Source organism: Saccostrea echinata, unplaced genomic scaffold (assembly GCF_033153115.1).
Source record: "Saccostrea echinata isolate AGI-Se365-2 ecotype Australia unplaced genomic scaffold, CSIRO_AGI_Sech_v1 ptg000008l, whole genome shotgun sequence".
NCBI lineage: Eukaryota > Metazoa > Mollusca > Bivalvia > Ostreida > Ostreidae > Saccostrea > Saccostrea echinata.
The window spans coordinates 8801381-8825760 of NW_026889757.1; the positions used below are offsets into that span (position 1 = coordinate 8801381).

The following is a 24380-nucleotide window of genomic DNA, read 5'->3' on the forward strand; positions in this document are numbered from 1 at the left end:
AAAAAATATTATTATCTTGGCTCATATCATCATTTAAAGTTATTAGTACTTCCATAAAACTTTGATATATATATATATATTTTTAAAAAGATATCATAGCACTTAAAATAAATACAATCATGTAGTTTCCTTACATTCAGGGCCTCAATGGCTGCCTGGTAGGAGATAAGCTGTTCAAGTGTTTCTTTTGAGCTCAGGGCAACCCTTCTCCACATGTGAGCTACATAATCCTCACTCTCATCCTGTGACAGAAAATCACAGAAAAATTACAAAATAAAATCAACATATAATTCATTGTACAGAACTACTAGTTATAGCATAGCCTGAGGTGTTGCATTCAAAATATAAATATTCAATATTTCATTCTTAAAAAAAAGAATTTAACATTAAATTAAATATTATTTTTTATCATTAGAAGTATTGAAAATCTATAGGATATAATACTGGCTTTTAATAAAAAAAATTTAAAATATTTTTTATAAAATTTAAAACATTTTATTAACAAATAAAAATTTCATGATTACACTAGTTTACAAATATTCAACTATTGCTTGGAAAAACTGAACTTATTGAAGCAAGGAGGAGGGTACATCTTCACATTACTCTATCTCTCTTTGTAAGCTTGTTTTTGATCCATTGGAATCTAATCTATAGATTTTCCAAGTACACATGACTTAATTTTGACAAATTTTATAGTGTATGAATGGCTTAATGCTTGACATTGTGATGAGAGTTTACAAAATAAATATATTCACAAGGAAGTTTGCAAAAGGCAAAATGTGGAGTTTTAAATTACATTATTTTGTAACTTTTTTATGAAAGTTTAATTTGTGTTGTTAATATCCATTGTTGTAGATAAAACATGTTCTGACTTGCATATTTAATACATGATTATTTGCATTTCTGTTTTCTCTTTGATAACTCTCTGAAAGTTAAGTGTGTTTAATGTTTTGATATTTACAATTGAATGCAAATTTCACCAAGTGAAAGGTCAAGTGTCTCATATGCATGCCAATTTCATGAGCTGTCAAGGTGTCTGACACATCAGAGGGCGGGGACTATGGAAATTAACATGGAATGCTTCATGTTTTTCATTTCTATTAGACAACATTTTTTATTTATCTTTGCATTTTTATTTCACATATACATGTAAATACATGTATGAACCACTGTCTAGTTTTTTTGGGTATGCCAGGGATATTAACAATAGTTGGATGTGGTGGATAATTTTATTAATTTAAGTGCAATGGGCAGAACTTTTTGAAGTGTGGGGTTCAGCTGAAAGTAGGGGTCCACAACATACTGTATGTGTACCTCAAAAAGCTGGCTTGATATTTTAGAGGCTTTGGCGCAGATAACGATGCGCTAATTCATGAATACCACAAAGAAATCATTTATAAATACAATATATGGTACGGACATGTATAGCGCTAATTCATGATTTTGCAAACAACTCCTTACAGAGTGATTGTGCTAAATTTTGAATACGCCAATTTATGTACACGTACAGTACTCTGGCCTCATATTTAAAAAAAAAATTTCAATAAAAATTTTAAACTTTCAGAAATGTATCCCTCTTCACTTTTGGAACATATACATTCTGCCTTTTTGAACTTGATATGTTCAAATTCTTGCGACAAAACTCGGGAAAAAAAGCCAAACAAGCCTTCGGGAATTTGTTTATAACTGGATTGTGCTGAGTGCATTGTAAACATTGACATTCTCTGGTGCTATAAGCAGTATATAGTTTTACACCATAATGTCAGACATTGCCGCATTTGTGTTTTGCTTTCTTTTAAAAATGTAGAAACTTCAAACGAAACTTTTTCATATTTTCTAAGCTACATGGGGAGACACAAAATTTGGAGGAAGGCAGTGTCAATATGTATCATAGCATCTGTGTTGTGTAAGCTCTATTATATTTACTGTCACTTAATCAAGCTACAATTTCTCATTCTTGTTTTGCTTTACCTCTTCCTGCAGATGCAATAAAACATCACATTTATTAGAATTAAATTAAAAAATTCATCATTAAAAAAGTGCTTAGTTCCACCCCCCCCCCCCCAATCAATGAAAGTCTGGCTTGAAATGTTTGTCAATTATCAAACCCTAATGATATATTTCTGAAACAGTGCATTAATCTTCAAATGTATTAAAAATTTAAGACAAACACAACCACTACTTGCATTTAAAAAATAAAAATAAAAAAATTATTAAAATCAATAGTTTATATAAAACCTGATAAAGCGAGACTCAAATCTCAAAATCAACATTGGATATAAGACACTTTAAGCATGGACCTAGTGAAATAAAGACACTTCTATAAACACTATAATAAAATATAACAATAACTTCCTGAAAATAAATCAATGCATCAAGTAACAAAAACTGTCCAACATTCTGTAAAGTAAATCCAGACAAAAATAATTTTTCAGATGAATTCACTTACTCTTCTTCCATAGAGCTAATATATCATAATATTTGGATTGAATGTTAAGTACATGTTAAATAGCAACAATACAAAATCTTTATTAATTGTGAAACATTGAAACATTTGAATTTCTAAAAACATCGTTGTAATTAGAGAGATTAGTTATCTGTGATGACTGAAGAATAAACTCTAATTATAGTACCTTGAATTTCTGAATATCCATGTTAACTCTTCGTCCTAGCTTTGCTTTGGTCATAACCCTGTGCTTAAATATCAGTCTACAAAAAATAGTTATTTGATTAAGTATATGATTTCTTTACATTTAATAACATCATAATCTCTGTAATGATTTTTTAGAATTAAAAATAGATCAATTTGACAAGGCAGAGCACTTTCATTTCAATGCCATGAAAATAAAGCAAAATATGTTTTGTTTCATTTAGAGTTCAGAGTTAAATCTACAATTTGTGCTTGATTCATAGTTTGACAATACACTTACAGTCTGTGCTTGGTCCGTGGCATATCATTAATGGCCTGGTCCATAGCTTGAAGGCCCTCCTCCCATTGTTGCTAATGAAAAAATTCAAAAAAATCATTGAATTTCAAAGTTAACTTACTTTTCTAATTCTTTATAGATTAAAAAAATCTTTCTTTATGACAATGTCTCCTAAAGAAAAGATACCAAATTATTTCATATAAATTCCCCATGAAACTGAAATCCCATGTCTAGTACATGCCATAAGTAAGACTTTGAACTAGCTTTCATGGGATGTTTTTCTTCATTACCTCATTCTAGGGATACTTTGTATGTGTAGGCTTACTTTGTCAGCATAAGACTGGAAAAGGACTCCATACATGGAGGCCCTCAGTGTCAGATCATCCTCTGGACTGCCAATCGTGGAACTTTTTGGTTTCTCGGGGGCTGTCTCCACACCTTGATCATCTTCTCCTCCCTCTTCCTCATCCTCTTCTGTCTTCTCCTGCAAGTAAGAGGAGAAATTAGTAGCCACAATTTTATCTAAAGATATGTTGAAGAAACTCAGTTAAACAAGATGTGTTTGTGAAACACTGATGCCCCTGTATGGCAACTCATAACAAAGGATAAACTTTCTCCAATGCAAATCAAATAAATTGGTACCCAAAGCAAGGTCTTGTCTCGAGGAATATATCTGTGAAATATGAAAACCCTAGCAGCAACCATTGAATAGATATGGAAAAGGTTAAAGTTTTTCAAAAGTAAGTCAAACATCAAGGTCAAGTTCAAATGTCAAAATTAATGGTGCCCAAGGAAAGGCCTTCTCACAAGAAATACACAAAAGTAGGTCAAACTCCAAGGTCAAGGTCAAAAGGTCCAAGTTGTTGGAATCCAAAGGAAGGTCTTGTCACAAGGACTACATATGTGAAATATGAAAGCCCTAGCACTAACCGTTCAAAAGTTATGGCCAAGGTTAAAGTTTTTCAAAAGTAGGTCAAACTCCAAGGTCAAGGTCAAAGTGTCAAAGTTTTTGGTATTCAAAGAAAAGTCTTGTCACAAGGATTACTCATGTGAAGTATGAAAACCCTAGCACCAATTGTTCAAAAGTTATGGCCAAGGTTAACGTTTTTTCAAAAGTACAGGTAACTCTTGATGGCTCGAACTTCGATCTCTCGAAGTTCTTGATCGCTCGAAGTGAGTCTCCGGTCCCGAATTTTTCCACTATATAACTAAGCAAATTTACTCTTGATTTCTCGAACTCTTGATCTCTCGAAACCCTTGATCCCTCGAAGTCAAAATGCAGTCCCGCTATGCATATTCTATTAGAATTTACCCTCGATACCTCGAAGTGGCTATGTGTATACAAGATTATATAATTAGCACCTTTACCTGGACATTTAAATGGCCCCAGGCAGAAGACGCGGGTCTCGAGGAACAGGATGTTTATTCAGGTGACACTTATGCTGCAAGGTGATAATTGATTTATAATGAATCATATTTTGCCTATATGCTATTAAAATAATTATCATCGACTGTCTTACGATAATTTAGAGACGCAGTGTCATTGAAAAGTAGTAATTTATTAAAAGACAAAAAACTAATTTAATTTTTATTTCGAGTCAGTGTCAAAGTTAAACGAAATATGAAAAAAGCAGAAACAGCCTCAATGTCAATATGACGACTATTATTCGACAAATACTTACAGAACTTCGTTCAGTGATCATGTTTGGAATAGTCAATGCTATGTACGACGCTGTAGAATGTCGTTTTCATGTAACGAATGCATAGTATGATGTCCGTATTACAAAGAATAAATAAATATACATGATATGACGATATACATTTTTGCTTTACTCAGTTTAATGAAATATTCATCTGAATTACGAAAATATATCGTTGTTTTATAAAAACCACGTGTAAAAGGTTAGCACTGCATGAAAATCATTACATCCGGTAAGACTAATTTTAAAACCTGTCAACAAACCCGGAAAATTCGGGACTCTTGAAAACTCGAACTCTTGATTTCTCGAAGTTTTTCCTCGGTCCCGCGGACTTCGAGGTTTCGAGAGTTACCTGTAGGTCAAACTCCAAGGTAAAGGTCATAGGGTCAAAGTTGTTGGTATCCGAAGGAAGGTCTTGTCACAAGGTATACCCATGTTAAGTTTGAAAGCCCTAGCTCCAACTATTCAAAAGTTATGGCCATGGCTAAAGTCTGAAAAAATTTTGCAAAAAGTGGGTCAAACTCCAAGGTCAAGGTTAAAAGGTCAAATTTTATGGTACCCAAAGAAAGATCTCGTCACAAGGAATACACATGACACATGTGAAATATGAAAGACATATCTTCAACCAATCAAAAGTTTTGGGCAAGGTTAAAGTTTTTGCGGACAGACAGACAGACAGTCAGATAGACAGACGGACGGACAGGGCAAAAACTATATGCCTCCGAATCTTCAATTATGGGGGCATAAAAATTTCTGCAATCTTTTGACTTGAACAAGGTGTAGGGTTGCCCCCCCCCCCCCCTTCTACCCAAAAGAAGCATACCTCAGTCTTTTTAACTTTTTCTGCAGTGGCGGTAATACATTGCAGCATGACTTTGATTGGCTCTCTAAGAAGTTCTCTTTCTATTGGTTGGCTGACGAGAGGGAGGCAGGCATTCCAGTAGTGACGGACAGCTGTCATCACTAAATCGTAATTTTCTGCATTTCTTGCAAATCTGGAAAGAAAAATATAATCATTAGACCAAGAAAATATTTTTTTTATTTTTGGGATTTCCTTGATACATACATAACAATCATATACTGTGGCATCAGCAAACTTTGTAATCTCTACTGTTTCACTTTTTCAATCATCACTATTTTCCATGTTTTCAGAGTATTTCATATTTTTTTATCAAGATTTTTCTTGACGTATTTTACCTTGCACTGTTGAGGAATGCTTCCAGAGCCTCCCGTCTAATGGCGTTCTTACCAGACATATTGTCTATCAGACTCTGACCCAGAACACCACTGGCGTAGGATAACATCTCCTGTTCTACAGCATAGCGGTGACTGAAAGCAAACAAGTTAGATAATAACAAAATACGGCAAATGGAACTAAAATCTCATGACAGAGATCAAAATAAAATTGCACATATTAATATAAGGGCCAATTCATCAAAAAACAATTAATTTAAAAGTAGCTTGGCAACAAAGATTAAAAAATACAGCTAAGATTTTAGTTCACATTAAAAGACATTTATTATTTTTGGTTTCGCACAGACATCTTGATAACTGCTAGCTGTGACTTACGCATCCATTTTCCTGTTCTTTGGTTGAGTGCCGATTGTGGCAAACCTAAGCGCCTTCTTGCTGCACCTGACCACCAGTTGGTGGTTCTTGACCTGATAGGACAGGGAGGCTAGGCGGGTCCACAGCTGGAGCTCCACAAATTTATCTGACCACTTACACTCCTCGATCATGTTAGCAATCTATCATGTCAATAATTGTGTTAGCTCTTTGGTTAAGATAAGACAACAATTATTTCCAGGTAGTTGAAATATAAGTTAAGAACATGCAAATTGCTCATTTTAAGATATTTGATTTAGCTAAATAGTGAACTTATAGTAATTATAAGTTCACTATTTAGCTAAATCAAATATCTTAAAATGAGCAATTTGCATGTTCATAACTTATATTTCAACTACCTGGAAATAAAAAGCAGCTACAAGCAACAATGTAGCCTATAAAAGTTGATAATTGTTATCATAATGGTAATATTTAGATTTCCTTATGGAACATTCAATCTGTGGATTAATGAAAACTAGAACACACATAAACATGTACTCATCTAAATGGTATTAATACAAGAAATATATAATAGACACATGTAAATACATGTTTATTGATGGTGTTTATGTTTTACCTCATTGACATTAGGTGCCTCCTTGAATTCCATGATTCCATTCCTGGACACATGTATCAATTCCACTGCTACAATAGCTCTGGTCATCTGCCTCTGACCCTCTGAGTATGGCTGCAAACAGAAAAAAATATGTTAAAGAGTTGATAAAAAGTTAACATTGTTTAAATTCGTTCCACTGATAAACAAGCATAACAAGAAATCAATTAAAGCATTAAATAGCTCTCTTGAAAAATCTGAGGCAAATGACATTCCAGAGTTACTATTAAAGTATACCAGTGTTTGAAACTCAAGGTAGAATTAGCTAGACATGCAGGGCTGACTGCTGGTGAAAGTTTTCAGCCCTGCCAAAACTCTACTAGCTCGAGAAAATAAGTCTTTTATAAATTTGCTTTTAGCAATAATGTGAATGGGGCACGATCACCATAACTTCCATCCCGAATCCATAGGCTGTTGAATTCTACCCCTTTGCTTGTTACATTTAGCTACAGATACTATTACTTGATTTGAGAGATATTTATCAATTATATGAATTTTAATTTATGACAAATTTTAAAACGTCCAGCCAGGCGTTGATACAGTACAATTCGTTTTTTATCATACTGGTTTTATATCATACTTCTTATTTTATCATAGATATCTGAAACACAAAACCATTTCTTAATAATTCATTATAAATTTCGTCTGTTATTATCATAGGTAAAAGTATACACTTCGCTTACTATAATAGTAAATTTCCGTCCGTAATATTTTTTTTCACACCTTTTCACTCTTGGGACAATCAATAAAACAAAAGATAACACCTATCTACACCTGTGGTTCATGCACTGTCGCTTGTCTATACACAATGGCTTGATTTTCACTTTGAAATTTGCCGATAGTGAAAGACTGGGGAGATTAGTCACACTTCAGTGCACTTACCTGAGCGATTGACAGGGAGTCTGTTTATTTCATAAAGTACATGACAGGATAACACGAACTGTTTTTTTTTTCCTAACTTATTTTCTTCTTACGTTAATCCTGAATTGTACGTTCGTAATACGTTTTACCAAAGGTGTTGAAACTAAATTTAGTGTCAATATTAACCCAAGCTTTCTTACGCTTGGTATTTGGATCAGTGTTCATAGTTAATTACATTTACAAAACTACCCGATTAATTAAGAAATAATTAAGTGAAATTAACTCTTTCACCAGTCTGTCCAAGCGGCTTTGAATGCATATGCTCATCAGTGTATCAATTAATTTTAATTATACGGCGACATTAAGTGTAAATAGGTAATTTTTTTTATGTCTACTTTGGATGAATAAAAGAAACAATTTGAATGCATGCTTTGTTGCTGTGTTAATTTATTTAATATGTGACCAAAAAAAAAACAAAAAACAAAAAAAAAAAAAAAACGAAACATTGGTAATTTGAATTGACCATAAATTGAAAATGAAAGTAGATCAAAATAAACAAGATGGATGCCAAGGGATCTAGAAGATTGAGTTTGAAGAGTATTAAGCTTTATTTAAGTGAATTTATTTACAATAAAAAGTTGAAACAGTAAGTAAATATTGTGAAATGATATGTCAGTTAACTTGTATTTCAAATAAACCTAAAAAATCGAAATTATATGTAACGTAAGATGTACAATACATCCAATAATTTACACAAACGTCGTATCGTCAGCCGTCGGACATGAATTTCAGCCGACTATGGTTATTATAAAAGTCGCTTATTATAAAGTTTTGGCCTGACAAATAAACTATGATAATAAACGAATTGTACTGTACTAGCAAATCTGTTCATCCGCTGCAAAATTTGAGCGTCCCGGGCGGTCGGGAGCACAGTTATTTCAAACACTGAGTATACATTTACACACATTGATATCACTACTCATGACAGATCTAAATCTATGAGACTTCTGTTACCTCGTCATCTGCTCCCAGTGTCTTGGGGATCTGTTGCTGAGCCATCTGTTTGGCCAGGACCCAGGTCTGTAGTAATGGCTGTCTCACTCCAATAGGAACAACATTAGCCTCTTTACTTCCATTAGTTACTTCTATGGCGTACTCACATACCTAGAAATATCATTATACATGTATGTTCTACTTTTAATCAATGAAAATAATGTAATATAGTGATCTTGGAAATACCTATACTTAGAGTGTTCAAGGAACACTGGTGCTTGAGGGTACTCATAATAATATTGGCATTTATAAGAATTTTAAAATAAGGTCAAAAGATTTTTTAAAAAATCACTATCATAAAAATGTGTTTTCTCTATAACTTATAAAAATCAATATTCTTTGAAAGGTTTGAAAGCATCCTTATTGACTATTGATACTTTGTTGATTAAATTTCCTTGCTCACTTTATATTATTAACCAGCTGCATTTGCAGAGGAGGTAATTTCTTTTCTTTGCAATTAAAGTCTGTTTAAAAATGCTACAATTTATCAATTATATTCAGCAGTGTTAGAAATAAGATATCCATACTTTGATGGCTCTCTTGAGATCAGGCATGGTATGAATACTACACATTTATATTACATTTCTTGAGATTATGCATGACATGTGCTGTGCAGAAATACTACATACACATTTATAGATAGTATAGAGTGGTTTTAGACATAAGATATTCATACTTCGATCGCTTTCTTGAGATTATGCAAGGCATGTGCTATGTAAAAGTACTAAAGATTTATAGACTGTATTTACAAGATATTCATACTTCAATGGCTTTCTTGAGATCAGGCATGGCATCAGGACTGATGGTGACCTGGTTGCTAGGAATGGGGGCTTTTCCCTTGGCTGGGGAGGCAGCAGCAGGAGGGGCTCCTTTACCTCCCTTTTTTCCTCCCCCTGGGGATGGGGCTGCTGTGGGGGATGGAGAGGAGGGCTCTTGCATTTCTTTGACTGGTTCATCTGGTATCCAGGGACACATCAAAGCAAAGGCCAGAGCCCCACAAATGTTTACCAACATCATGGTTTCCCTGTTTAAGTAAAGTCAAAATATTTAGAAATGCTATAAATCTTGACTTTCAAACATAAATTTGCTATATTGTACATAAAACATGTCCCAAATTAATATCATAAAAAAGAGGTAAATGAAAATAAATCTACGCAGCAATAATTAAATATATCAGTCTCAAATGATAGTATGTTCCTCACTCCATAGCTCCTACCCATTAATATCAAATACAATGCATTAAATATGACCATTATGACCTTTTGACTTACCCATCATGCCCCACTTTTTTAATGCCCTCTACGACCTTTGTCAAAGTGTCCATGACCTCTCTGTGTCTCCTCTGTGTCAGAACATGATTGTTATAGTTCCATATATAAGCTGCAGCACTGCACACCAGCCAGGGTTCCTCTAGCTCCACCCCCAACTCCAGACCTCTCAGAAAACTCTGAGTGGCATCAGCTGACAGAGACTTTATCCAATCACTGTCAAGAATTATTATTCAAGATAAATTTCTGAATTAATGTATTGTGATATAACAGAACATGAATCAAACAATAAATTCATCATTTCTTTACTCATATTAGATTTGTCCACACATTTTCAATATCAGATAATCTAAGAATTACAGAGATCATACTAAAATCCTACTTGAAATAATTTTTTCATATAAAGTCAATATGACCCAGAATTACCAATATTCAATCCAGTCTGGATCTTCCTCTGGTTTTTTGGCGACATAACCTTTGGGTCGTTTGCTCTTATCCACTGGTGGGATAGGCATATCATTCAGCTGAACACCTTCTGTCCTCAACAAATGGACAGTAGCCTGTAATGGACAATGGTAGTTTCTCATTTCTGCTAGAAACACACATATCCCTAGGCTTTTGAAATTTGCAAAGACAATGGATTATGGTAGAGAAAATGTTACTGATGCCAGTTACCTCCCCCTGAATGAAAGCGACCTCTGCAAGCATTCTGATGAGATCTTTGTCATACAGTGGTACAGTCCTTTCTGGACTTGTAGGTCGACTGCCTCCCATGGACTGCTGGGTCACCATGCGACTCTTCCTATCTGACATGTCAACAGTAGAGGGTGCCACTTCACCTCCTGCTGTGGTGGTTGACTGCTCAACAGGTGGTGCTGGAGTCTTGGCTTTTTCGGAAGGTTTTGGGCTAAAAATATATATTTGTAGGTGAACGTTTGGAATATGTTTTGAAATACATATTTTTATGCATTACCAATCTCTAAAATTTTTTTTTCAAATTCACACTCATACAGTTATCAACAAGAGATTTAGAAAGAAAAATTATACATCATTGTTGTAATCTAACAAATATTACAAAAGTTCATAGGTTTTCTGTCACTGAAGACAATTTTTTGATGGATATACAATTCAAATATCATAATGTTATAACTTCCCTTTTCAATGAATGCCAAAGTTTGTAAATACAATGTAGATAACAATTAAAGATTAAAAGCATAGGATCACAGTTTATGCCACAGCACACTGCAAGAAGAAATTGCTGAAATGGATGATAACATTTTTTATGATTTTGACCGATAAACATTTGAAGAAAAATTAGCTAGCTTCCACATCAAAGAGCATGCAATTTCTATACTTACATTACGCTAACACCACAAAACAAAATAAAATGGATGTGAAAAAATGAAATTTGAAAGGAGAATTTTCATACTCTTAAATCATTCAAAAGAAGCAACGATACATTTATTTGAATACAGTGTATTATGAATTCAACTCTATACAGAGAATAACTGAAGCCACCCAATCACTGAATCCCCTTTGTATTATGTGATATTTGATCTCAAAAAATTATCATCAAGAAGTGAAAAAAACTCCATAACTGTCATCTGGATTAACAAGGTGCCACTGTGCTTTAGGAACATCATGCTATTACTGCATACATTCATGTACTTCAAAAACTAATATCATTCAAGAAAATTGAACATGTTTCTCAGCCATACCTTTCCATTTTGGGGGGTGGAACATTCTTCCATCGTCCATCATCATACAGGAGACAAAATCGAGCAGCTACTCGACACACATCCCAGACTTCCTGTTTACGTGCCGTCTTAGCAAGGTCTCCCCAGAGTCTCGCTCTGAAAATCAGTGAATGTAATCTTATTTCAACATGAAAATCGGGGGATTGAAATGTTCTAAGACTTTGTAGTAAATTTGAATTTCCTTGACCTTAAAATAAATGCTCATAAAATTCATATAATTCTGATTTATTTTCTTCCAAAAATTGTCATATCTTATGCATCATTAGTTCAAACATTAAAGTTTCATGCAGTGAATTTGTTGAAAGATTTAATCAATTAAAAGTTGCAGCTATTAATGACATGAGTAGTTCCTGTTTTCATGAAGTATTTCAAGTATGTTACACTCATTTCTTTTTAAAAATAATTCAATTTTCATTTTTTTTGTTTATTAAATCTTTTGTTGATACATAGGGTATATTAACCATTTTGCTGAAAATCAAATACATTATGTAAATATGCAGCACTAACTAAAATTCTACATTAATACAATTTATTTTTTTATACTTCTAAATAATGGTATATTTTGAGGTCATTTATTATACAGACTGATATTGTTAAAATTCTAGACTCAAAGTCCCTATCTTCTATTCAAAATGGGGGTGGGGATTTTTTAATATACATACAATGAAGTATTTTCATACCAACACTATGTATTTCATGAATGTTTTGAAAGCTACTGTACAACACATCAATGCCAACAGCTGACTATGCCAATGGGATTTTTAATTAGCTATATGTAGTTTAACACACAATACTTAACTGTTCTCTATCATTTTCAACTCTGGAACCAATTGATTGTTTAAAAGTTAAAAAAAAAGTTACATTCACAAATAAATCTACATGTACTTTATAAAATATATATATTCTTAAATCGAATTCTTATTTCAAAAAAGTACAATGATAACGTATCTTTTAACCTAATGTTCAGCTTTATATCAGGACTTAAAATTATGGAATATCTATATGTAGGATAAAAACAAAATATGCTTAATTCTGCAAACACAAATTTCAAACAAACTGGACTATAACTTACAGAAACAAGTTATACATATAACAACTCGGCTAGTTTAAGTCCTGTTATTTACAAAATAATTCTAGTTGGAAGGCAAAAATTTCTATACATTTTTGACCTTTTTTAAAGACTTAATACATTTTTGAACCTTTCTTTTAAGACTTGTCTCATTCACTGACCTTTCCCTATCGTTCTCGTCCCCGAGTCTCTTTAGATGTCCCTCAGCTTTTCTCACACACTTGTTAAACTGTCGAGCCTTGTTTGCCAGTTTCTGTATTGCTGTTTGAGGGGCTTTGCCTCCCGTGACATCTGATAAAAAATAAGCATACTCATGCAATTTGTAACTCATGCTTAAGGGCAGGCAACTCCCCAAAGAGCTGATTAAAAAGAACAAATGTGGCTTATCAAAAATGAGAGAAATTTATGTATATTACAATGATTATTTTACATACATCATATTCATAAAGATTTGATAGTGGTGTTCTGACTAAGAAAGAATGAAAGCCTACTCCCCACAAATAATGAACAATTCAATTACAAGAGAATACCAATTCCAATGTTAAAAATTTTTACATAAATCCATAAGAATATAAGAATGGACAGAGGTGAGAAATTTTGACTTGAACATTTTCAACCATATTACAGGTATGCAATACGATTTCTAGATTGTATTCATGCAAAAATCAAGTATGGTGAACCAATTTTATTTTGAAAACAAAAAATTATCTAAAGAAAACACAATAACATGCAACTTGAACAAATTAAGTGTTTGATGCATTGTAAAATATGCTGAAAGATTTCAGTTCTTTGGTTAATCTACTGATACATCTATAATAAATAAATCTAAGTGGCATTTAGATTTTACTAAATCTGTGTCAATTCTTGGTGAAACTGAGTGTTAAATCCAAGATTCTTGCAACCTCAAAATTTTCTAAACACAGTTGTACTTCATTTAATATCTCGAACACCAATATCTCAAATACTAGGGATATGTCAAAATGAATTGGTAGTTCCAACTACTTTTTCTTTTTTAACCTCTTATCTTGAGTCCTCAGTTATCTTGATGTTTATTTTTGGTCATGTTTAGTTTGAGAAAATGAGGTTTGAGTGTACTTATTTGTATGTATTTGCTAAAATATATATTGAAAACTATGTAAACTAATTGACACAGGATTACTTCATTCTGAATGATAAATTGAACTACTGTCTACAGGATTAGTGGGACATAAGACCACAATACCTTTAACTGTGTTTTGAAAGTTAAATGTAGACCTTAAATCTATTGTACATTTCCCCAGTAGCTTTGAACTACAGTATATTGTACACATATGATATTAGAATATATGCGATAACAATCCTTTATTAATTTTCCCCATCTAAATTGTTAATGGTGCCTCTAAAATATTTTTTTTTATTTTGCAATAGCATGCAATGACTTAGATAAGTCCTGTTCTATGATTCTGTGTTAACATTTAAATATAAATTTATATTAAACGACTCCGGTGGAAACTTGCTGACAATGTATATACAATTTGTAAAATTTCATTACAAAGAAAATGTCTCTACAGTTTCTAAAAAAATCAATGTTTCATATAGACAGTAACTTGAATGTTGTTGACTATAGCAAGAGAAGAGTGTTTCCTTGAATATTTGGATTTGAGTGATAGAACAATAGAAATCACAAAAACTGGTCACACCAAACCTTGTTTTACAGGTTGATAGAACAGAACTATAACCAATGTAGTCATTGTGAATTTTTTTCTCCAGATTTTATGAGCAGAAAAGACAAAGACTTATAAATTAAAATCTGATCTTCCTTTCATAAGATAATTTGAATGCCTTAATGGCTTGCCTCAGAAAATCTGGAAAAACAATTTGCAATGACTTTATAAATTTGATTGTGTTATGAAACCTTTTTTGTTTTCAGTTGAGTTTTTCTCTGAAATAAAAACAAGCAATAAATATGTTAATATCTTCACTGCATGAACAATAGTCCACTTCCATAAAACAGTTATAAGTGAAAAAAAAAGAAGAAAAATCACATTATAACTAAACTAGTGCTAATTGTAACGGGAACCGTTACAGATGTTCCCCAAACGGCTCCCCAATCCCTTATGATGCCCCATTCCCTACAAGCTTCAATAGATTAGACAATACTTTTGTAATATAGATGGACACTTATTTTTTAAGGGTATTTCATTGGAAAACTACTCCGATATAGCCACATGGGTATTAGCCAATCAAATTTCAGCGCATGTGCTTGCACATGTTTTCTACATTTTTCACATTGATTTTCTTATAGTGTCTCACAATACATACATTATTGTTAAATATTAAAGAATCTCATTAAAAAATAAGAGAGATGTAACCCTTTAAGTATTAGCCAATCAGAATTCAGCATACGCGCATGCATGGTCTTGCATTCAATTTTGATAGTATCATAATGTAGGAGCTCTATGTGCCTATCCAAGTCATAAATTTCATCCTGTTTTGTTGAAAACCAAGGGAGTTATAGACATTTAAAGTTTCAACCAATCAGATTGCAGCACACCTGCATGCGCGTGTTTTCAAGAATTTTCCTATACAACATATTGTAGCACCTTACAATATATACTTATATTCTAAATTTCAAAGTATTTTGTCAAAAAACAAGGAAATTATTGAAATTTTTGTATCAGCCAATCAGAGAAGAGCGCACTTGCATGCGCGTGAGTTCACGCTAATTTGACCATTTTATCTTGTCTAGACTACTAATATATCTTTATACTTTGAGTTTCAAAGCAATTCACCAAGAAATATAAAAGTTACGGCTTCATCAAGTATATCAGTCATTTCACTCATTGCACGCGCGTGCACGTGCATGCATGTGCGCGCAAAATGACCTTCGTTCCGAACACCTACACAACATGCCTATTAACCCTAAAAAGGTTTCATGTCAATCGGATGAGTGGTTCTATGAGAACACTCCCGGACAAAAAAGTACCGGAGAAGAAAGTAGAAAAAAAGAATAATAATAATAACTAGAAACTCATTGCGAGCAATGAGAGGTCTTCCGTCCGATTCTGAAAATAAAAACGAAAATTCAAGCTGAAAAAGTGATAAAAGAAATTCAGACACTCTGGAGATTTAGCCCTGGTCAACAGCATTAAAATCCAACGTGCTTACCATTAACCATTCACTTTTTTGCATCACTTCCTGTCACGACCAGAAGTAACGGCGACACACGATTTTCATACGATGCAAATAAACTAATGACAGACTGTCAGTCCTGAAAGTTTCAGATTCCAGTCGTTTATTGTTGCCGAGCAATTGTGAGAAAAAATTCTAATTTTGAGGACAGGAAAACACGCGACGGGAAGTGAATTTTATAAAAAAAAAAAAAATCTCTAACGTGTCTTTAGACATTGCAGTATCTACAACATGTATTAAAACATTTCAATTCTTTTTTCTATAAGCGATATTTATGAGATAGTTGAATATCGAAATAACGTATTTTATCTCCTAAAAGCGGAAGTTGACGTTTTTGTTTCCGGAGGAGTCTAACATATTTCAAAACAGCGAAAGAGATGCAATAAGGTAATGCAAGTTTTAATTTAAACAAGAAAAGTTTATTTTTTGGATTTTTTTTTATCACTTCCTGTGACGACCAGAAGTGACGGCTGACATTTAACCCAAATGATTTCGCCTACTCTTCAAGGTCTATTATTCATATAAGTTTGTTGTCTTAATCTCTTACCGTTTCTGAGATCTCACTCAGATATTTTCTCACTTTGAGGACAGAAAAACACGCGACCGGAAGTGAATTTTGCAAAGATATTTGACGTTATTATAGACATTTGCAATCTGAATAACATATCTAAAAATCATTTCAAATACTTTACCTATAAAAGATATTTATGGGAAAGTAAAATACTCAAATTGTGTAGTTTTTCTCTTATAACCGGAAGTTGTATTTTTTTTTTGTTTCGGGTGGTACCAACACATATCAAAACTGTGAAAAAGATACAATTATATGATGCAAGTCTTATTCCAAAAGAGAAAAGTTGAAATTTTCGATTTCTTTGATCACTTCCTGTGACGACCGGAAGTGACGACTGACGCTCTTAACCCAAATGGTTTTGTCTACTCTTCAAGGTCTATTACTCATAAAAGTTTGTTGTCTAAATCTCTTACCGTTTCTGAGATCTCACTCAGATATTTTCTCACTTTGAGGACAGAAAAACACGCGACCGGAAGTGAATTTTGCAAAGATATTTGACGTTATTATAGGTATTTGCAATCTGAATAACATATCTAAAAATCATTTCAAATGCTTTACCTATAAAAGATATTCATGGGAAAGTAAAATACTCAAATTGTGTAGTTTTTCTCTTATAACCGGAAGTAGTCGTTTTTGTTTCCGGTGGGACAAACATATTTCGAAACTGTGAAAGACTTGCAATAATGTGATGCAAGATTTGATTAAAAAAAGAAAAATTGAAATTTTCGATTTCTTTGAACACTTCCGGTGACGACCGGAAGTACTGACGTCGAAAACCAAGGTAATTTCGAACATGTAGAAGTCATGGTCTATCATCTCTAACAAGTCTCCAGTTCATATCTTTAGCCGTTTCTTAGATCCTTCGAGGACAAAATTTCATTTTAAAATCAGGAAATTGTCCATAACTTGGCACTGGAACCGAATTTACCAAAAAACGGAATTTTATATAAAATTCATATAAAGACCTTTTATCCCTGAAAATTTCAAAGAAATTCATTGAATAGTTTTCGAGAAATCGCGTGCACAAAATTTTGTCTAAAAAAAAAAGAATAATAATAACTAGAAACTCATTGCGAGCAATGAGAGGTCTTCCGTCGGATTCTGAAAATAAAAACGAAAATTCAAGCTGAAAAAGAGATCAAAGAAATTCAGACACCCTGGTCGTCAGCGTGAAAATCCAACGTACTAACCATTAACCATTCACTTTTTTGCATCACTTCCTGTCACGACCAGAAGTAACAGCGAAACACGATTTACATACGATGCAAATAAACTGATGACGGACTATCAGTCCTGAAAGTTTTAGACTTCAGTCTTTTATTGTTGCCGAGCAATTGTGAGAACAAATTCTAATTTTGAGGACAGGAAAACACGTGACCGGAAGTGAATTTTATAAAAAAATCTCTAACATTTCTCTAGACATTGCAGTATCTACAACATGTATTAAAACATTTCAATTCTTTTTCTATAAGCGATATTTATGAGAAAGTTAAATATCGAAACAACGTATTTTATCTTCTTAAACCGGAAGTTGACGTTTTTGTTTCCGGAGGAGTTTAACATATTTCAAAACAGCGAAAGAGATGCAATAAGTTGATGCAAGTTTTAATTTAAACAAGAAAAGTTGAATTTTTTGATTTCTTTGATCACTTCCTGTGACGACCGGAAGTGACGGATGACAGTTTAACCCAAATGATTTTGCCTACTCTTCAAGGTCTATTACTCATATAAGTTTGTTGTCTTAATCTCTTACCGTTTCTGAGATCTCGCTCAGATATTTTCTCACTTTGAGGACAGAAAAACACGCAACCGGAAGTGAATTTTGCAAAGATATTTGAGGTTACTCTAGTTATTTGCAATCTGAATAACATATCTAAAAATCATTTCAAATACTTTACCTATAAAAGATATTTATGGGAAAGTAAAATACTCAAAGTATGTAGATTTTCTCTTATAACCGGAAGTTGTCGTTTTTGTTTCCGGTGGGACCAACATATTTCGAAACTGTGAAAGACTTGCAATAATGTGATGCAAGATTTGATTAAAAAAAGAAAAATTGAAATTTTTGATTTCTTTGAACACTTCCGTTGACGACCGGAAGTACTGACGACGAAAACCAAGGTAATTTCGAACATCTAGAAGTCATGGTCTATCATCTCTAACAAGTCTCCAGTTCATATCTTTAGCCGTTTCTTAGATCCTTCGAGGACAAAATTTCATTTTAAAATCAGGAAATTGTCCATAACTTGGCACTGGAACCGAATTTACCAAAAAACGGAATTTTATATAAAATTCATTTAAAGACCTTTTATCCCTGAAAATTTCAAAGAAATTCATTGAATAGTTTTCGAGAAACCGCGTGCACAAAATTTTGTCTAAAAAAAAAAAGAATAATAATAATAAGAAACAATAGAATCACTATAAGGTCTTCCGTGAAGACGGAAGACCTTAATAATAATAAGAAGAAACAATAGAATCACTATAAGGTCTTCCGTGGAGACGGAAGACCTTAACTAGAAACTCATTGCGAGCAATGAGAGGTCTTCCCTCCGATTTTGAAAATAAAAATGTAAATTCAAGCTGAAAAGGTGTTAAAGAAATTCAGAACACTCTGGAGATTTAACCCTGGTTGTCCAACGCGCTAACCATTAACCATTCACTTTTTTGCATCACTTCCTGTCACGACCGGAAGTAACGGCAATACAAAATTTTCTCGCGATTCAAATAAACTGATGACTGACTATCAGTCCTGAAAGTTTTAGACTTCAGTCGTTTACTGTTGCCGAACAATATTGTGAGAACAAATTCAAAACAGCGAAAGAGATGCAATAAAGTGATGCAAACTCTAATTTAAAAAAGAAAAGTTCAAATTTTTGATTTCTTTGATCACTTCCTGTGACAACAGGAAGTTATGAGTGACGTGTTTAACCAAAATGGTTTTGCCTACTCCTCAAGATCTGTTACTAATAAAAATTTGGTGTTTTAATCTTTTACCTGTTTTAGATATCTAGCTCAGACAATTTCTCATTTTGAGGACAGAAAAAACACGACCGGAAATGAATTTTACAAAGATATTTGACGTTACTCTAGATATTTGCAGTCTCAATAACATATCTAAAATTCATTTCAAATACTTTATCTATAAAGAATATTTATTGGAAAGTAAAATACTCAAATTATTTAGTTTTTCTCTTATAACCGGAAGTTGTCGTTTTTGTTTCCGGTGGGACTAACATCTTTCGAACCTGCGAAAACGATGCAATAAAGTGATGCAATTTTTAATTAAAAAAAGAAAAGTTGAATTTTCTGATTTTTTTTTATCACTCCCTGTGACGACCGGAAGTGACGGCTGACGCTCTGAGCCCGAATGGTTTTGCCTACATCTTAAGGTCTGTTGCTCATATAAGTTTGGTGTCTTAATCTCTCACCGTTTCCGAGATCTTGCTCAGACAACTTCTCATTTTGAGGACAGAAAAACACGCGACCGGAAGTGAATTTTACAAAGATATTTGACGTTACTCTAGATATTTGTAGTCTAAATTACATATTTAAAATTCATTTCAAATACTTTATCTACAAAGGATATTAATGGGAAAGAAAAATACTCAAATTATGTAGTTTTTCTCTTATAACCGGAAGTTGACGTTTTTGTTTCCTGTGGGACCAACATATTTCGAAACTACAAAAGAGATGCAATAATGTTATGTAAGTATTGATTTAAAAAAGGAAAGTTGAAATTTTACGATTTCTTTGATCACTTCCGTAAGCGACCGGAAGTACTGACGACGCACGAAAAGGCAATTTTGCAAATCTAGAAGTCGTGTCCTATCATCTCTAACAAGTCTCCAGTTCATATCTTTAGCCGTTCCTTAGATCCTTCGAGGACAAAATTTCATTTTAAAATCAGAAAATTGTCCATAACTTGGCACTGGAACCGAATTTACCAAAAAACGGAATTTTATATAAAATTCATATAAAGACCTTTTATCCCTGAAAATTTTAAAGAAATTCATTGAATAGTTTTCGAGAAATCGCGTGCACAAAATTTTGTCTAAAAAAAAAAGAATAACTAGAAACTCATTGCGAGCAATGAGAGGTCTTCCGTCGGATTCTGAAAATAAAAACGAAAATTCAAGCTGAAAAAGAGATCAAAGAAATTCAGACACCCTGGTCGTCAGCGTGAAAATCCAACGTACTAACCATTAACCATTCACTTTTTTGCATCACTTCCTGTCACGACCAGAAGTAACAGCGAAACACGATTTACATACGATGCAAATAAACTGATGACGGACTATCAGTCCTGAAAGTTTTAGACTTCAGTCTTTTATTGTTGCCGAGCAATTGTGAGAACAAATTCTAATTTTGAGGACAGGAAAACACGTGACCGGAAGTGAATTTTATAAAAAAATCTCTAACATTTCTCTAGACATTGCAGTATCTACAACATGTATTAAAACATTTCAATTCTTTTTCTATAAGCGATATTTATGAGAAAGTTAAATATCGAAATAACGTATTTTATCTTCTTAAACCGGAAGTTGACGTTTTTGTTTCCGGAGGAGTTTAACATATTTCAAAACAGCGAAAGAGATGCAATAAGTTGATGCAAGTTTTAATTTAAACAAGAAAAGTTGAATTTTTTGATTTCTTTGATCACTTCCTGTGACGACCGGAAGTGACGGATGACAGTTTAACCCAAATGATTTTGCCTACTCTTCAAGGTCTATTACTCATATAAGTTTGTTGTCTTAATCTCTTACCGTTTCTGAGATCTCGCTCAGATATTTTCTCACTTTGAGGACAGAAAAACACGCAACCGGAAGTGAATTTTGCAAAGATATTTGAGGTTACTCTAGACATTTGCAATCTGAATAACATATCTAAAAATCATTTCAAATACTTTACCTATAAAAGATATTTATGGGAAAGTAAAATACTCAAAGTATGTAGATTTTCTCTTATAACCGGAAGTTGTCGTTTTTGTTTCCGGTGGGACCAACATATTTCGAAACTGTGAGAGAGTTGCAATAATGTGATGCAAGATTTGATTAAAAAAAGAAAAGTTGAAATTTTTGATTTCTTTGAACACTTCCGTTGACGACCGGAAGTACTGACGACGAAAACCAAGGTAATTTCGAACATCTAGAAGTCATGGTCTATCATCTCTAACAAGTCTCCAGTTCATATCTTTAGCCGTTTCTTAGATCCTTCGAGGACAAAATTTCATTTTAAAATCAGGAAATTGCCCATAACTTGGCACTGGAACCGAATTTACCAAAAAACGGAATTTTATATAAAATTCATATAAAGACCTTTTATCCCTGAAAATTTCAAAGAAATTCATTGAATAGTTTTCGAGAAATCGCGTGCACAAAATTTTGTCTAAAAAAAAAAGAATAATAATAATAAGAAGAAACAATAGAATCACTATAAGGTCTTCCGTGGAGACGGAAGACCTTAATAATAATAAGAAACAATAGAATCACTATAAGGTCTTCCGTGGAGACGGAAGACCTAAACTAGATGCGTTTCTTGTTGCCAGGGCAACAAGTGGTCTTCCGACCGAACTTTTCTCCTGATCGCTGTGCTACCTCACTTCATTTAATACTTTATTGAAGGTATTTTTTGTTTGCGTTTATGTAACACAGTCTTTCAACATAGATCATGATTAATAAAGGATTTCTGTAGAATCTCTGTTAAAAAAGCTTTAAAAGATAAGCAAAAACTATCATACATGTCTTCACGGAGAAAAATATCATTTACAACTGAAAAAAGAGAGAAACAATCTCTCGCCCCAGCAGGATTCGAACCCGCAACAATAAGAGAAAGTTTGGATCGGTCATATCTTTGCAATAAATGCATCAATCAAAATGATGAAAACATACTTAGAACTCTTAGAAGACTCTCTATTAACCCTGTAAATCCCAGAGAAAAAATATTGAAAAAACCAAAAAAGTTACAAATTTAACGTTTTTGAATTCACCTCCGTTTGCGACCGGAAATATGAACGACGAAAAATTATTGTCGATCAACATATCTACATTTGATGCTCTACCACCTTAGGAAGTTTCCTATTCATATCTTATCATATATATCGGAAGACCTTCATAATAACTAGTAAACTAATTATCAGAGAACAATTAGAGGCCTTTCCACCTTTTTAAGTGTTTTCGTGTCATTTAGGCTATAAAAAAAGAAAAATGCAAAAAAAAATGAAAAAAAAAAATAAGAGAAAAAAATGCAAAAAATGTAAAAAAAAAAAAAAAAAAAAATTGCCCCTCCAGCTGGAATCGAACTCAAAACCCTTGGTTTGAAAGGCAGGTGCGCTAACCACTGCGCTATACATTCCGATAAAATTGGGTAAGTTAATTCTTTAAGACTATAGAACTAATACAAGCGTATTTTTAGAATCGGTAGGGGAAGAAAGAAGTTCCGTAAAAGGAAATAGTTCCTGAACTTGCAAGCAGTATATAAAATAACAAGGGACGGGCTGCGTGAGAAAACGTTAACACTGTTCCCTAATGAAAATGTATTAATGGACTGTAGCCCGATTCATCGATATTATGAGCATGCTGAATTTTTTGTAAATAGCTTCGTTAAAAGCGTAAAGGATCGGGTTCGGATTTTAACATTTCTGACTGAATATCCTGAAATAAATATGAAACATTTAAATAAGCATTTCTTTGGGTTAAATTAAATATGTGTCGCACAAATTAAACTCCCAACATGCATTTTTAGAAGGGAAACACGACAATGAAAGCGAGAATTGTTTTTAATATACCGAAAATCGCTATTTCTGGAAACTGATTAATTCTAAATAAAAATCAAATAAATTCCAAATGTAAAAGAAAGAGAGAATGCTTGGTATTAAAATGTCCTATCATAACAGGAAAATCGAATGCTACTAACGACATCTGAAGAAATAGCCGATAAGAGGTTTAGATCATTTCTTCATTCACCTGCACTTTAATTTTAAACACAACAGAACTTGTAGTTTTTGCCGTGAAACTTCATGACTTCTATAAACTTATAAGACTCACCATAAAACTCTCAAGAAAGTTTCTCTGAGGTCTATACTACATTTGTACCAAATATGGTGTCGATCCGAGGTCTGGTTTGAATTTTACAGAAATATTCTACGTTGTTGTTGATGTGATTTTTTTTTTTAAGAAGGGGGGGGGGATTAATTATTTATTTTATGCCTCTTTTAAACTAAGAATTGTAACTACTTTCACATCTTTAAGCCTGATTGTGCCCTTTTGGTCAAGGTCAAAGGTCAAGGTCATTTAAAAAAAAAACAACAACAAGGAAATCTTTACTTTCTATGTTTTTACCTTATACTGGAGCTGGATGCATGTCCTTACTTTTCTTTTGACCCAATGTCAAACGCAAAGGTCAAGGTCAAAGTTCAAGGTCATTTGGTGAATTGCTATATTTTACACATATATAAGGAATTTTTTATGGTTTTAAATGACTTTGACCTTGACCTATATTTCAAGGTCAAAGTCAAATATGCCGATGCAGTTGGTCCCATGTCTCTAGGATACACCGTTTTCAAAAAAGTTCATTAAGTGTAAGCAGCATAAACTTTCAGGGGCAGTAACTCATACAAGGGACCAAAGAATGCTTTTGCAATGATAGAATGAAGAGAGTACTAAATGAGTCGAAGACACTGATGAAGGCTTGGAATCTCTACGGAGGAGTAGCGATAACAAGGTTTTATTGCAAAAGGGGTGACAACTTTTGAATGGGTCAAGCTTTGGGGACAAGAATGAAATCCTT

General features: G+C 33.2%; 1 protein-coding gene across 2 annotated transcripts in view; it reads right to left on the bottom strand.

Annotated features, from left to right (window-relative positions):
• Window positions 1-24380, bottom strand: part of LOC133181024 (cilia- and flagella-associated protein 46-like) — a 58918-nt gene that overhangs the window by 20388 nt on the left and 14150 nt on the right. For both annotated transcript variants that reach the window (XM_061315553.1, XM_061315552.1), the window contains exons 17-31: window positions 13015-13144; window positions 11746-11880; window positions 10703-10934; window positions 10454-10587; window positions 10031-10243; window positions 9522-9783; window positions 8721-8870; window positions 6810-6920; window positions 6197-6375; window positions 5825-5956; window positions 5451-5622; window positions 3253-3411; window positions 2931-3001; window positions 2634-2709; window positions 135-242 (exon numbers count right to left, since the gene is read on the bottom strand). In XM_061315553.1, the coding sequence (XP_061171537.1) occupies window positions 135-242; window positions 2634-2709; window positions 2931-3001; window positions 3253-3411; window positions 5451-5622; window positions 5825-5956; window positions 6197-6375; window positions 6810-6920; window positions 8721-8870; window positions 9522-9783; window positions 10031-10243; window positions 10454-10587; window positions 10703-10934; window positions 11746-11880; window positions 13015-13144 (2264 nt within the window). The remainder of the gene's footprint in view (window positions 1-134; window positions 243-2633; window positions 2710-2930; window positions 3002-3252; window positions 3412-5450; window positions 5623-5824; window positions 5957-6196; window positions 6376-6809; window positions 6921-8720; window positions 8871-9521; window positions 9784-10030; window positions 10244-10453; window positions 10588-10702; window positions 10935-11745; window positions 11881-13014; window positions 13145-24380) is intronic.